The following is a 15,879-nucleotide window of genomic DNA, read 5'->3' as shown; positions in this document are numbered from 1 at the left end:
ATACTTACTCTAACAATAATGCTAACTACTTTCATTTTGTTTTAAGCACTATGGTGAGAGCTGCACACTCATTCCCTCACTTCATGCTTACCACAACCCGAAAATCTAGGTGTCATTATTGCTACGTGGCAAATAAAGAAACTGAGGTTAAGAAAAGCTAAATAATCAGCCCAAGACCAGGAAACCAGGAAATAAGAGAACAATCTCAGGTCTCTGAAACTCCCAACTGGGGGATTTTCCCAACCAAGACAAACCACTTCTCTTTAGTGAACAATAAGCAATTCACCATATGCCAAATTTATCCTATATAAACTGATGTTATAGTTCTACCTTATTACTTTATAGAGAGTTTGGAAACTACTTTGGTCCTCACTCTTGGGAAAGCTGTTTTGTCTCTCAACCTGAATATATTCTTCCCATATTTGGTAAAATTCTTTAGTATCCAGAATGATGTTGCTAGGGCATGAATTTGTTCAGCCTGTGACAGTTTCTGGCTGATATGAAAATATTTGTGGGAAGGTTGCTACCTTAATACAAATTATGAATATACTTGAGAGAAAGACTATGGGGAAAATGAAGTCCCTAGATAAGGCTTCCAGCAGGGGTCAGGGAGTCAGGAAAGGCTGCTGTAATTGTAAGATCTATAGAGACTTGTAATTGTGCCTGGAGCAAACACTTTCCTGAATTAAAGAAAAAATGTGAAAAGTAGATGAGACACATATATATGAATACTACGTAAGACATGGAGCTCATCTCGCCACTTATTAGCTATTAATATGTGACCATGGTTAGTGGCTTATTCCCATTTTACAGATATGGATGTCAAGGCTCAGAGCAGCTAACTCCAACCTCATGGAGATGCTGTGGGGATTAAATTTTTGAGCATGCATGTGTGTGTGCTGCAAAAAAGCCCTCTCGCATCTCTGTCAGTACCATTAATTCTCTGAGTCCTGACAAAGGAATTCCTCGTGGGTTCTGTTTTCACACATGTACCCCATGTCCTCCCACCACTCATGCTTATTAAGCCTGAGTTAGTGATGCTTTCTAGAACATCTCATGGGATACCCAATTGCAAGATGATTTTATAGCAACATATTCTCTCAAGAGGAACCTAATCTTGAAGGAACTGATTTGTAACTGACACTATTAAACATTAGCATAGCTGTTCTCTTCCCATATGAGAATCTAGCCTGAAGCTCCTACTTCTCCTTTCTGTGGGGTCCAGGCTGGTCAAGTCTGAGGACTGCTTCCCTAGACATTAGGGAGTCTGAGACAAACCTGTACTCATGTCATTAAACCCTGAGCTCTCCCACCGTTTTATATTCTGCTGGTGTGTCCATAGTCACAACATCTCATAAATTATCAAGGTAGTCTCGGGGACCAGCACTTCGTTCACTGAGACTGTAAATAAGCAGAATGAACCTTCCTATAAAGCAAAAAAGTATTTATCTTCATAAACCAAGAGATCAGTTCTTTCCCAAGCACCAAGCACCCTTGAAAGCTGTCCAGAAAAACACTACTATAAGCTGTTTTGGGTGCCATTCAATTTTCCTTCTCTCCTGGGACAAGCAATTTGTAGAATGGAGAGAAAATGCTTTCAAGGCTCTTTGCCAAAAAAAGACTAGCTATAGAGTCTCCTGGAGAATGTATTTGGGCCACTGACAGATGGACTAGAGAGAGGTAACAGTTTACCTCTGGGACACTTAGCCAGCTGGGAAAAGCATGAGCTCCCATTGTAAATGGAGAGTGTTAAAGGCCAGAAAGTGAAGTGTTAGCAAGCAGAAGCCCTTGCTAATCCAAACACCTTGATCTCTGGGAATAGTATGAGCATTAAGTAGAAGAAGGTAAGAATCTTTGTTCTATGAAGTCTTTCAGGGCCGTTACTTTCTTGTGCCTATTTTTATTTTATTTATTTTTTATTTTTTATATTTTGAGACAGAGTATTGCTCTGTTAGCTAGGCTGGAGCTCAGTGGCACAATCATTGCTTGCTGTAACCTCGACCTCCTGGGCTGAAGCAATCCTCCCACCTCAGCCTCCTGAGTAGCTAGGACTACAGGTGTATGCCACCATTCTCAGCTAATTTTTGTTTACTTTTATTTTTGTAGGAGATCTCACTATTTTGCTCAGCAGGTCGCAAATTCCTAGCCTCAAGCAATCCTCCCGCCTCAGCCTCCTAGAGCACTAGGATTACAGGTGTGGCCAACCAACTGCGCCCATTTTTAAAACAAACAACTCAGGCCTTCACTCCAAAACTGGGGCTTCTGGGTTCCTGGGTTTCCATGTCAATGAATTACCTAATTGAAAATAATATGCCATGGAAAAGGATGGGCAAATGGCCAGCACCCAAGGCCACCACTCAAATCTTCTGAGATGAAGCCAGCAATCAAAACCACAAACCAAAGTGCATAAAGAGGCTGAGGGCTGCACGGAGAGTTCTGAAGCCAAATAATGCCCTGTGATTGTTGGTCCAGTTTCCAAATGAGAGGGACACGGCTAGAGAGCTGGGGAGAGGGAATGGCTCCCATGCTGCTCTTAGGCTGTTCTTGTTCTCTGTTTTCAGGGCCACAGATGCATCCAGGACTGGCCTGTGGAGTCTTTTTCTTACTGCTGTATCCATTCTAGCCTCCACCTACTTTGTCTCAAAGCCCTTGCCAGCCTAAGGGTCCCACCAAGATGCCCCTCGCAGGACTCCACAAACACACTCATCTACAGCAGGCAAGTTACCTAGAATTCAGTCAGTGTCCGGGTGTCAGAAACCACCGGCTTCCTGTTAACAATGCGATTCCTTGGGCTTACCACACACCTACAGAGTCAGAATGTCCTGAAGCTGGCCTTGGGGCATTTATATTTTAAACAAGCTCCCCAGGTAATGCTGATCTGTTTGAAAACCAGTATTTCGAGAAACAAAAATCTTAACTGCAACTGATGAAATGCAGATATTACTTGGTGACCTTTTGGAAACCATTTACCTTAGCTCCAATTTCTTCAGCATCTTTGAGGTCTTAACCCACTGGAATAATTCATTTGGGACTTACAGGCCTGGGACAGATGATGGGGCAGACACTGATGATGGGAAAGGAGGTAAGCTGAGGGACTTTCTCAGTCCTGCTGTGAAGCCCCTCTGGTGCTGTCCCACATATTTCCAATAGCTTGTCAATAGAGCTAAACACACATTCCAAGAGTAGCTGAAAGGTGCTGTCCACGCTCAGAAAGTATTACAAATCATCTTTCCCAATCCATTTAGGGATACGTGTTCCAGCTACCCAAAGAGTGATTCTTGTTCAAAGTTACCATTTGTGATTAGAACTTTTCATCAAGACAGAGTGAAAAACAGTTTGTACAGCCTCTAGGCTTATGATTAAGGGACTTCCTTTTGCAAGTAAATGAAATTCCAACCCATCAAGGTGGCCTGCAGGACCCTGGAGGATCTGCCTACTGCCTACCTCTCCAACTGCACCTCCTTCTGTCCCCTTTCACCAACCACACTGCAGCTTCTCTAGACCTTTGTTCTGATCCTCAAAAGCCTTTCCCTGCCACTTCTTCCCCCGGAACATTCTCCCCTCAGTTCTTTACTAGGTTGCTTGGCTCACTCTGCAGCTCTTCATTAAAGGTCAACTTCCCAGACAGCACCATGTGGCCCAACACTTTTACGCCATCACTATCTCTCGCTATTGCACGGCACTTATGACTATTGGAATTAGTAATAAGTGCTACAAAGACAATCTGCTCCCATTTGCTCCCTTTTGGCTTTCCCTCTCTCCCTTCCCTAGGATGTAAGCCCCACGAGGGCCGGAACATTTCTCTATCTTATTCAACATTGTATCACCAGTACCTAAAATCATTGCCTGCACAGAATAGAATATTTATTGAATGAAAAAAAAAATAGATGGATTGACAAAGATTCTTTGTTTGACCAAATTTTAGTTAGGCTTCTGAACCTTCTTCTGGCCTCTTCTGGGCTCTTTGCTAAACCTTATAAAATCCGGTTTAGCAAAACACTCGTCTAAGTCAGGTTAGCAAGAACCTCCGTCCTCAAAATCTGATCACCCTCAAATCTGATCAGGTTCTTCATCCTCCCCCGGATGATGTCTGGTCACCCTGTGGCCTTCAGCTAGAATCCTGTGGGGTTGGTTTAGCCAAAATACTCCTTACCCCAGACCATCCACTGCCCCCACCTTTCTCCATGCCTATAAATTCCCACTTGCCCATGTGTACTTGCAAGTCAGCCCAATCTCTCTCCCCCACTCCAAAATCCCATTGCTGTGGTCCCTGTGCTCATTGCAACGATCCTGAATAAAATCTGCCTTACTCTGCTTTAACAAGTGTCATTGAATAGTTTTTTCTTTAACAGTGTGGATGGATGGTGGTTTATTGAAAGAAGGAATTGGAAGAGTAGGCAGAGATTTTACTTCTCACTTATGTTTTTATAGGGGTAAGATTATGAAATATTTTACTTTCTGTTTAAGTTTTTCAAATTTTGAAAAAAAATGTTTTAAATAACCTCATAAGAAAATGAGGATATGAAAATCATACCAAAATTAAGGGGTTTTCAGGTTTCTTAAAGAATTCATAAACACAGAGATACAAAGGATATGGATTGAATTGATGATAATATTGGTAACAGCAAACAGCTATTACTATAATACTAATCCATGTAAAGTGCTTAGACAGTTCCCAGCACCAAAAAGGTGCTTCACGACCGTTGGTCACAGTCTTAGTTCTCACAGCAACCTATGGCATGGATTCTAGAATCATCCCATTTTACAGATCAGAATATCGGGGCTTAGAATGTGTCTAACTTGCCTGAAGTCACACAGCTTGCAATAGGAGGATCCTGGATTCAATCCAGTCTGAAGTAAAAAAGAAATTGACATAGGTGTTACTTCTGTACAGCTCCATAATACTGGGCAAGTCGCCCTCTGTGCTGAGTTTTCTCATTTGGTAAATGGGTTAACAAAAGCACATATTTTTGTGTTCAGTACTATTGTGAAGAATAAATGAGCTAATGCATGTAAAATAATTGGAGTAATATTAAGTATTTAGCAGGAATTTGGTAAATTTAAGTTATTTAATAATAATTGTTTCCTCAGTAATAAATGGGTTAGTACATGTACTATAACTGAAATAGTACTGAGCATATAGCAAGAAGTTAGTAATTCTAATTTATAATTTAATAACAAAAACAATTATTATAATATTTTCAATGTTACATTTTGTTATCATTACTATTATAACTGCTACATAGAAAAGAATACAAAAGAATTCTGATTTTTTAAGCTTTGAGGGGTCAGTTAAATAGTAGTTGACTGTTTTATCCAGAACCTTTTTACACACATCATTAGCAAATACTGATGCTGAGGCAGTGAAAGAATTAAAGAAATGTGTAGAATTGGCATCTCATGTCACGTGACATCGTCCTGACTATGAGCCTAGATGAAGTAACCAAACAGCTGTCAGAAATCATTCTAGGGTCTTACTCCTGCCTCACAACCACTTTTTACCTCCCAAGATGATACTAAGTATTTAGGAGTTCTGGTTTCAATGAATGGGAAACTTCTTAATTCATACCACCACCCTCCATCTCTGGGGAGGAGGGAGGCTACACTTCATCCCACTGACTCATCTGATGTCCTAGAAGATTCCCTTTCCTGCAAGGGTTTAGTGGAAATCACATTGGTATGGACGTAGGAAGGACACACACATTGTCCATGTTATTGGCATCATATTACAGAAATATGGGCTGCATATTTGGAGTAAAGATGCATAATCTGCTAGAAATTCTAGGAAACAATGGAAAATCCTAATGTTTAAGCAAGAGACTTATTCTGCATTGTGTATTATGTACTAAACTCTCAACAGACTCAGATGAATCTGAAGGACTTAAAAAATACATTTTACCTCTGGGAGCGGTGGCTCACGCCTGTAATCCCAGCACTTTGGGAGGCCGAGTTGGGCGGATCATAGGGTCAGGAGTTCGAGACCAGCCTGGCCAACATGGCGAAACCCTGTCTCTACTAAAGATTAACAAAACTAGCCGGGCATGGTGGTGTGCACCTGTAATCCCAGCTACTTGGAAGGCTGAGGCTGCAGAATCACTTGAACCCGGGAGGCGGAGGTTGCAGTGAGCTGAGATCGCACCATTGCACTCCAGCCTGGCGACAGGGCAAGATTTTGTCTCTCTCTCTCTCTCTGTCTCTCTCTGTCTCTCTCTCTCTATATATATATATATGTGTGTGTGTGTGTGTGTGTGTGTGTGTGTGTGTATATATATGTTTTACACCACCACCATATTACCAAATCTTCATACAAAAGAAATATCCAGAAATCCAGCATTGCCTGAGAAGCTGAAGGATCAGTACAATCATGAAAGAGAACATGTTATTTCATTAGCATCCTTTCTGTGTTTTAAAAGCACTGTAAAACAATGATCTGAACAAGCCAGGTCTGCTAAATATGGTTCATGAAATAGTGAGGAACATCTTCTTGATCTGAAATCTTGGCGTTTTCAGCTATCCCACTCATTCCTAAAGTTTTAGTAACAATTGACTACAGGCACATCACCATGTTTGGTTCTGTGGAGATAAAAAATAAGAACAGATTTTTGTCCTTGTGAGGTGGGGTGGGAGACAAGAAAAAGAAGAAGAGAAAAAGCAGCTGGAATTTCCATGAAAGGCACCTACAGAAATGTGGAAAAGGATCAGAAGAGGTTTGGCAAAGAAAGTGGGTAAGCCTGGAACATGCAAAGATGGGGAATAGGTAACCCAGAATTCCTATGGAAAAGAGAACACAGCTATGACTTGGTCTAAGAGTGGTTTTATTTTTTTCTAGGCAGACATACAGGACCATCCTAGGGATCTGAAACAAATGCAAGTAAAAAGCTTTCTGTCTGATGGATATGGGACACCAAAAGTTTCCTACGATTGAAGACGACAGAGCTTCCACGATGAGAGAGTAGATCCTCGTGCTCTCCTAGGCTCCCCTAGATTTCAGAGTCACTGACTATAAACACACGTGAAATCAAGGGGAAACAATATTGTTTAGATGATTCAAACCAAAAAACCTACCTGCTTAGGTATCAAGGATTTTGATACCAATATGAACTATAGCTCTTCGTCTACCTACCTATAATAATCTTAGGCAAGTTAATTATTAAGTTGGTGCAAAAGTAATTGTGGTTTTTGCCATTGAAAGTAATGGCAAAAACTGCAATTCATATGTTGAATTCATATGTCCCCCAAATTTATATGTTGAAACTTAACTCCCAGGGCAGTGGTGTTAAGAGGTGAACCATCTGGGAGGTGATTAGGTGATGAGGGCTCTGCCCTCTTCAATGGAATTAGTGCTCTTAATAAAAGATGCTTGAGGGAGCCTGTTTTCCCCTTCCTGTGAGGACACACACAAAGGTGCCAACTACGAGGAATAGGCCCTCAACAGATACTAAATCTGCTAGTACCTTGATCTTGAACTTGTCAGCCTCCAGAAGGATGAGCAATAAATTCCTATTGTTTATAAATTACCCAGTCTAAGGTATTTTGTTATAACAGATGGAAAGACAATGACTGTGTAAAAGAGACCCCAGAGAGCTTTCTGAATCTCTTTTCATGCTGAGCGAGGTGGCTCATGCCTATAATCCCAGTACTTTGGGAGGCCTAGGTGGGAAGATCACTTGAGCCCAGAAGTTTGAGATCAGCCTGGGTAATATAGTGAAATCCTCGTCTCTACAAAAAATTTTCAAAAACTAGCTGGGCATGGTAGTGTGCACCTGTAGTTCCAGCTACTTGAGGGGCTGAGGTGGGAGGATCACTTGAGCTGCAGTGAGGGAGGTTGAGGCTGTAGTAAGCCATGATCACACCACTGCATTCCAGTCTGGGTGACAGGGTGAGACCCTGTCTCAATAAAATTATAATGAAATAAAATTCAAATAAAAATAAATAAATATCTTTCTAACTGTGGGTACAATGAGAAGTTGGTCCGCAACTTGGAAAAGGCCCCTTATCAGACCCAACCATACTGGCACCCTGATCTTGAACTTCCAGCCACCAGAACCATAAGAAAGAAATTTCTGTTGTTTCTAAGCCACCCAGTCTTTGGTACTTTGTTATAGCAACCCAACTAAGACAGTTACATAAAAATATACAACCCATTCTCAACTCGCTGGCCATACAAAAGAGACAGTAGGTTACATTTGGCCCAAGGGGCATAATTTGTCTACCCTTGTTTTAGGGGAAGCTCCAAAAAAGATATTTTCATCCCTTTCTCAAAGTCTTTCTGGAAAGACCTTTGATCAGCCTATGCCAACTTGTTCCTGCAGGGAGAGCTCCAGTATCCTCTGGGGACCCCAAGGCTTTCTCAACCCACGGCTAAGAAGAAGTAAGAACAAGGCCACTTACCACATGATCATGATCACTAACTTCATTACAATCTCATTCAAAATGTTGAAGAAATCCACCATCAGCTTGGCCTGATCTCCCATCTTCCCCATAGCGATGCCAAAAGCAATAAAAAACCCTATCAGACCTGTTGGGTGAATCACATTACACAGAAGGACAAATTACAAAGAATGTATTTTTTCTCCTCATTCTTTACCATTCCCAAATGTATGGAGCCATGTTCTCACTGCTGGTTACCCTATGAATTAGACATTAAAAGAAAAAAAACATTATATTTCATACTGAATGTAACTTTCCCCTGGATAACTATGGATTTCTTGAACATTTTCCACATGAGCAAGTTAAACTGTAAGCAGTGTTAGGTTCAGAAAAATGTATTCATTTTCATTCCGAACTAAAAGGTGCTCTCTTCTCCCTCCTCTCACTTATGAAGTCATGTGTAAGCAGATTCCATTATTACACAGATTAACGAGTAAAGGCTTGTTGGGACTTGAGGATTATCATGCAAACTTTGGAGCCAATATTGGAATAGCAGAGACCAATTAGCCAATAAATTCTTTGCTAGAGTTACATCTAGTTTGTTTTGGTATTATCCCAAGTCAACGTATGGCTGGTATGTTTCACTCTTACAAAATCCTAAATGTAAAATTTATTTTTTATTACTACATACATAAAATGACAGGGAGAAAAAAATACTGAAAAATCAAAGGGAAAACAATAAGAAATCTGAAACTCCATTTTATCCAGTTTTTAAAAAATGTAATCTGTTATTTATGAATTTGTCACAATTCTTTTCATGACTGAAGTGGTTAGAATGCTTTCTTTTTTATTTTATTTGTTTTTTCAGGATCATAAAGACAGAATATAGATTCACTGTCAGATTTTGCTAGTTCCTAGTCTCTCCACTCTCTTCTTCCTTCACTTGACATTCTTGACTTGTATCTAAGTCCAGCCTCACATCAGCCTCTGGGGTCAATCCTAACCCCAGGAAGGATTTAAGGAGCTTCATCTCTGCCCTCTTCATGTCAGCATCACATTGCACTAGGTCTTGGACCAACTCCAATACCCAACCATGAGTCTTACTTCTGTGTTGGTTTCACCTCATCCCTATGCCTGAGGTCCTGGGAATCTGCCCTACACTTTAGTTCCTCCAAGGCTAGGCCTGGCTTTGCTCTTCCTACCACTCCTGTTGGTCCCTTCCATTCTCTCCCTTGGTATTTCATGCTCAGGCCTGGAGTCTCACTCCAATGCATCCAGGGACTGGGGTACACTGTGCGGCTTACAGGTGTTTCCAGTAGTGCCTGGGGGCTATCTGGATTTCTAACTGCCAATCCCCATGTGCTCCCTGACCTCTGACCCCTGATCTAGTATTGACAGTCTTAAGGTCTCAATTCTTACTACTTACATGTTCTATAAATCAATGTTACTATGTCCTTGGCTACAGGACTTTGCTTGCCCACCTGACTTGTTCTCTGACTCTGAAGTATGAGCCGTCTTCTCTTTCCTCTTCTCCACATCTAACCTGCTCAATTCGGCAGTCCTAATTTCCAGTCCCTCCCTATTATATCCAGTTTCCTATGGTGTCCAGTTATGCTTAAAGTCTTAACCCATACTCAGTAAATTTTAGCATCATAATTTGATTCTCTTAGAAGGAAATTCCTTCTTTCTGAACCTTTGACTTTACCCTTTCCCTAGCCATCTAACCCATTAACCTCTTTACACCAAACACATATCAACCCAGATTGTCTAACTACCCTTTGCTGGATCCTTTCTATCTTCAGCAAAAAGAATCCATTACTTGCACTTGGGGTTGCTAATACTTCACATTTAGTATCTCCCCTTTTTGCTCTCAGCTAGAAAGCTTGACAAATGACTTCATAAGTGAGTTATTGGCCTGGGAAGACAAAGGCTTAGGGAAGATTAGATCCAGGACAGAGGGAACTAGTCCTGCAGCAATGTACAAAGTCAATTTCAAGCCATTCCCAAGTCCTTCTCTCAAGCCCATGGAGAGGAGTCTGCTAGGTGGGCGGGGAGAGAGAGTCAATCTGAATATTCTGGTTGAGAATAGCTCATATTACTTGGTTAATTTCATTTGAAATTAAGAAAAAAATGCCTGAGGTATCAAGGTCCCAAAGAACTGGAATAAAAAATAGCTCCATTCAGTGTCAGCAGAAACTGGCCATACCTATGAGAGATAGGTTTTTAAAGGAAGAATTGGAGTTGATTTAAGCAGTTGGGAGAGGGTGGAGCCCAGAAATGTTTCTGGAGGATTCTTAGGAGAGAAGTGGTTCCTTAAAGAAGTGGGAGACAAGAGCTGGGGTTGTATCTTCACTTATTGCAAGTGCTTAATCCTCGGGACTTTCCAAAGACAAAAAACAGAAAGACAGCAAAACTAAAAAATAAAAAAAGCCACTATCTCCACCCTCAGAAGACCATGGAAAGAACCTTATTTCAGCCATGATTTGTAAATGGGAAGTTTCTCAACAGTTTAACTTCCCTTGGCTTTCCAGAGCCTTGATCTGCACTTGGATGGAAACCATATTCAGCTTGTAATTTTTCTCTGTAAACGTTGCCTAATTGAAATTGCTCACTGAAACGGGGGTGTTCCATCTGAACAAAACCCTCTTGGACTTGGCCGCTGGGGTTACAGAGTAGTGAGTTGTGTTGAAACTCCCCAGTAGAGCCAAAGGTCCTGTGACTTCCCAGAATCCACCAAGACTCTGGAAACAACCAGGAAAGTCTTTGAATGATTCACTCCAAAGCCCTGGCCCCATTGTTCATGGCCTCAAACTCCTCCAGAGTATGGAGAAGACTAAGGAACACTTTGACAAAAGGGGGTTGGGTGTTTTAAGTTATGACCCACCAGAAAGGACCACGGGGGAGTTAGGAAGGTCCTAAAAGGGACATAGATAGCTGGACAGTGAGGGAGAAGAGCTGCTCAGTGGTGGGTGCTGGGGATATTTGCAAAACCTCCCTAGAGGAACTCTCCTTCCTTCTCCTCGCTTCTTCCACCTCTCACCTCCCACTGGTTGTTAAACAATGTTTATTGATCTTCCATTGCCCAGCAACCTAGTCAATTCATCTCTTCCCTCACTCTCACTCACCCAACCTGCTTCCTGCCAGGCCAAACAAAAAAGATCCGCTTCTGCTTCTTGGTGACTATGCAATTCTGCTCCCTCTCTCTCCTCTTTCTCTGTACCATTCTGGATAGCTAAGAAGTAGGCTTACCAAATTTGGAACAAACAAACAAACATGACACTCAATTACTTCTTGAATTTCAGGTAAGTAATGAATACTTTTTTTTTAGTATTCTTATGTCCCATGCAATATTTGTGACACACACTAAAAAACTATTTGCCTTTTATCGAAAATTCAAATTTATCTGGGCATTCTGTATTTTATCTGACAACCCAACTAAGGAGACAGGCCATGCGATCTTTTAGATGACAATGTGAAAGGACTACTGAGCTCATTCATCTCTAAGCAGCTGTCATCCAAACCTTTAGAAATTGTGCTTAGATAAATAAACATACTTCATCCATCCAGATTCACCATTTCTCCCAGGTTTTGGCCAAACGCCCCTATTTCCTGTCTAGGGGACACCATTCTAATGGTGGATGGAGGTTATGGAAGGGAGTGGACCCATTGAGTGGGAGGGGAGCAAACTGGGCAGACTAGAGCTGCTCACATGGTAAGAAACCTCTGTCCCTCATGGAGGTATTTTCTTACTGAACTCCTCAGCTCTCCACCCACTTGGAATAATGATCAGAGCTCATATGGAGAGAGCACATGGCATAAGCTACTGTGTCCTGTATGCACAATCACATTTCATCCTCACAATAATCTACTAAACAGATGTCAATCCCATTTCCATTTTACAAATGCAGCTCAGAGAAATGGAGTAACTTGCCCAGGGTCAGATAACCAGTTAAGTGGCCCATACTGGATCCAAACCCAGGTCTGCCCAACTGCAGAGCCCCAAAAACCTCTAGGATAGCATGCTAAGAAGGCACCAGGCTAGGAGAAAGAGCTCACTGGGATCCCAGAAAGTAAAACAAGATAATCTGTAAAGCTCCTTTGGTACCTACTCCAACACTTCACAGTCCTGGTAGCATTGCATTTGTTTGCAGACTATGAGAGCTGCGGTGGTCCAGCCTCCGCACCTAGCACAGCACCAGTACATGGGGGCAGCTTTTAAAAAATGCTTAAGAAATGATGCCGGGCGCGGTGGCTCACGCCTGTAATCCCAGCACTTTGGGAGGCCGAGACGGGCGGATCACAAGGTCAGGAGATCGAGACCATCCTCGCTAACACGGTGAAACCCCGTCTCTACTAAAAGTACAAAAAAAACTAGCCGGGCGAGGTGGCGGGCGCCTGTAGTCCCAGCTACTCGGGAGGCTGAGGTTGGAGAATGGCGTAAACCCAGGAGGCGGAGCTTGTAGTGAGCCGAGTTCACGCCACTGCACCCCAGCCTGGGTGACAGAGCAAAGACTCCGTCTCAAAAAAAAAAAAAAAAAAATGCTTAAGAAATGAAAGCAATGGATGTGTCACTTAATAACATAGAGAGTCAGAGAAAGTGACTTTCTAACACCACACAGAGAGTCAGGGAATGTGCCCAATGATGGTAAGCTCCCTTATTTTTTTCCGATACCCAGCTTCTGGCTGCCCTGTCCCCTCATGGTCTCCTCTGCCCTTCTCCTTCTTCCTTAAATCGCTCAGCTCTCAGTCCCAGTGACCCTCAAATTGCTCCCCAGAGAGAGCCTCCTGCTCCACCTAGAGGACAGCTGAGTCATCAGTTTTCTGAAAAAGGAGTGCAGGAGAGCCCAGCCATAGACAGGGAAGCAGAATCCCGGACCACCAGCTGGCCTACCTAAGACGTTCATCCCGTCCTTGAACTCCAAGCCCTTCTTGATAACCATCTTAGTCTCCTCCGGCACCTCGGTCACAGTCTCGTTCAACAGAGACACAACAGCGCTGGTTGCGTTGGCCTCCTCGTCTGGCGGTGGTGCAACCAGGACTTTCTTTGTCACTGTTTGAATCTAACAGAGTGAGGGGAAAAAAGGCATAAAGTTGAGGTTTGGCCTATGAGGTGAAAAAAAAAGCCTGACTACTCATATATTTTAAGATTCCCAACAGGTTAACAATAATTAAGAAATGCCAAAGCAAGGTTATGAAAACTGGAGAATATTTTCTATGTCTATTTACAAAGCAGTGTTTTATTATACACAGTGAGATACAATTGTCCTAATCACAGATAATTACAGAATTTTTTATTTGTGCAAATTTATGGGGTACATGAGAAATTTTTTACATGTATACAATGTGTGATGATCAAATCAGGGCATTTAAGGTGTCTATCATCTGAGTACAATGCATTTTTTAAGCACAGTCATCCAACTCTGCTATCAAACATTGAATGAATTCCTTCTATCTTTCTGTATGTTTGTACCCTTTAAGCTACTTCTCTTCATCCTTTCCCTTTCCCCCACACTCACCCTTCCTAGCCTCTGTTATCTATTTTTCCACTATTTTTCCATGTGTTCAAATATTTTAGTTCCCACATATAAATGAGAAATGCAATATTTGTCTTTTTGTGCCTGGCTTATTTCACCTAAGATAACGACCTCCAGTCTTATCCATGTTGCTGCAAATGACACGATTTCATAAGTATAGAATGTATAAAAATAATTTGCAAATGTACTATAAGTACTATGGTCAATAATAGGACACAGTCTTAAACTTGGGGGATAAATGTTTTCTTTCACTCCTATGATTGTAGCTCAGAAACAGTATGAGACATCTAACTTGGATGCTCTTCCCAATTGTGAGACCTAGTTAGATGGTCCTTCCAGTTGTGATGGTCCTTCCAGTTGTGATGGGCCCTGGGTCTGGTTAGGAATAGAAAGCCTTGGCAGGGGTCAGATCAGCAACTCATGATCCACCTGTTTTCCCCCCAACCTGGTCCCCACTGGATAGGGGCATCACAGGCTGCCTCAGTTTGGGCTCCTTCTAGAGCCAGGCTCGGCTGGAAATCTCCATCTGGGCACCAAGAGTGCCAGCTGCCAGCAGCCACCATGGCAGGAGCATTTGCTCATATTTCAGATCCAAATTCAAGGTGGGAAGACAGCCGCTCCTTCTGAGCAGTGATGCCAAGCCTTGCTCAATGTTCCCCAAGCGTCTCTGCCAGATGACTCACAAGGAACCTCTCCCGCTATTCCTCGACATCCATGGCAGTGGTCCTATTTTTAAAGGTGCCAGGCACCCTACATGCAGAGTGCTATAAAAATCCACATCTGAGGCTAAAAAACACCACCTCCAGGGGCATTAAAATAGAACTCAATGCAGAATCCTAGAATGTCAGTGCCGGCATGTAGTAGGTAACAGATGGCTGAACCCTGAATAGATACGGAAGAAGATGCATAGGAAAGTCAAGTGACTTGTTGGACGTCATGGAGGTATGGGCAGAACTGGGGCTTCAACTCAGATGACCTCACCTCCATTGAGTTATTTCCACAGGCTGTGCTGTACGTTAAGCTATAGGGATCCAATCCTACTGTGCTGGGCTCCATAGGAAGCAAAGCTGCACTGCCAGTTATCCAAAATGGAAGGGAAGGGAGGTCAGTGTTCTCTGAGGAGAGGAGGGTGCTCTCTGTTCTAGCCTGGCCACATGTACTCGTGCAGGGAGAGAGGAAGCCTAGGGCCAGCTGTGTGAGGGAAGAACAGGCAGCCCACTTCTCCCCTCAATGTGGCCCCTTCATCTGGGCAACATTGGTGTGAAGAGTGAATGCAGGAAGGATCACAAGAGAAGCTTCTGTGAACAGCAGAGTCATGCTCCCAGGAAAGAAAAGGGGACCAAAGTCAACTGTCAACCTATCCTAAGAATGCTAAAGAAGCCTAAATTGGTTTAAAAGAGAAATACTCATGGATCTAAATGAATGGTGGCTGTCAGGATCGGGCAGGAGGCCAGCTGCTACCTGTTTTACATCCATTATGTCTTAGGTCAACAGTAGCCCCTCGACTCAAAGGCAGCTTGCTAGTTAGTTGCTGAGGCAGGATTCAAGATGAGTTATGCTTGACTCCAGAAATCCAGATTCCAAATAGCATAGGCCAGTAGTGTAAGTTGAAGCTGAGGAGATAGGAACATTGAACACAGGCCTAGTTCTCTGCCTGAGTTCCTGATTCACAGAACCTGTTTGGTTGCACAACTTCATGTATTTGCTGTTTTAGTCTGTTTTGTGCTGCTACGACAGAATACCTAAGACTGGATAATTTATGATAAACAGAAATTTATTTTTTCACCATTCTGGAGACTGGGAAGTACACAATGAAGGTATCATCATCGGGCAAGAGTCTTCTTGCTGCATCATTACATGGAAGAAGGTAGAAAGGCAAAGAGAGGCACAAAGGAGCCAAACTCATTCTTTTATAGCAGCATTAATCCCATCCATGAGAGCAGAGACCTCATGGCCTAATCACCTCCCAAAGGGT

General features: G+C 42.5%; 1 protein-coding gene across 3 annotated transcripts in view; it reads right to left on the bottom strand.

Moving 5' to 3' along the window:
* The window catches only part of SLC1A2 (solute carrier family 1 member 2), a 171,981-nt gene that overhangs the window by 42,138 nt on the left and 113,964 nt on the right, over positions 1–15,879 (bottom strand). For all 3 annotated transcript variants that reach the window (XM_050758753.1, XM_050758754.1, XM_050758752.1), the window contains exons 5-6: positions 13,262–13,430; positions 8,392–8,518 (exon numbers count right to left, since the gene is read on the bottom strand). In XM_050758753.1, coding sequence (XP_050614710.1) covers positions 8,392–8,518; positions 13,262–13,430 — 296 coding nt within the window. The remainder of the gene's footprint in view (positions 1–8,391; positions 8,519–13,261; positions 13,431–15,879) is intronic.

This window comes from Macaca thibetana, chromosome 14 (genome assembly GCF_024542745.1).
Source record: "Macaca thibetana thibetana isolate TM-01 chromosome 14, ASM2454274v1, whole genome shotgun sequence".
NCBI lineage: Eukaryota > Metazoa > Chordata > Mammalia > Primates > Cercopithecidae > Macaca > Macaca thibetana.
This window is presented reverse-complemented; position numbering and strand designations above follow the sequence as displayed.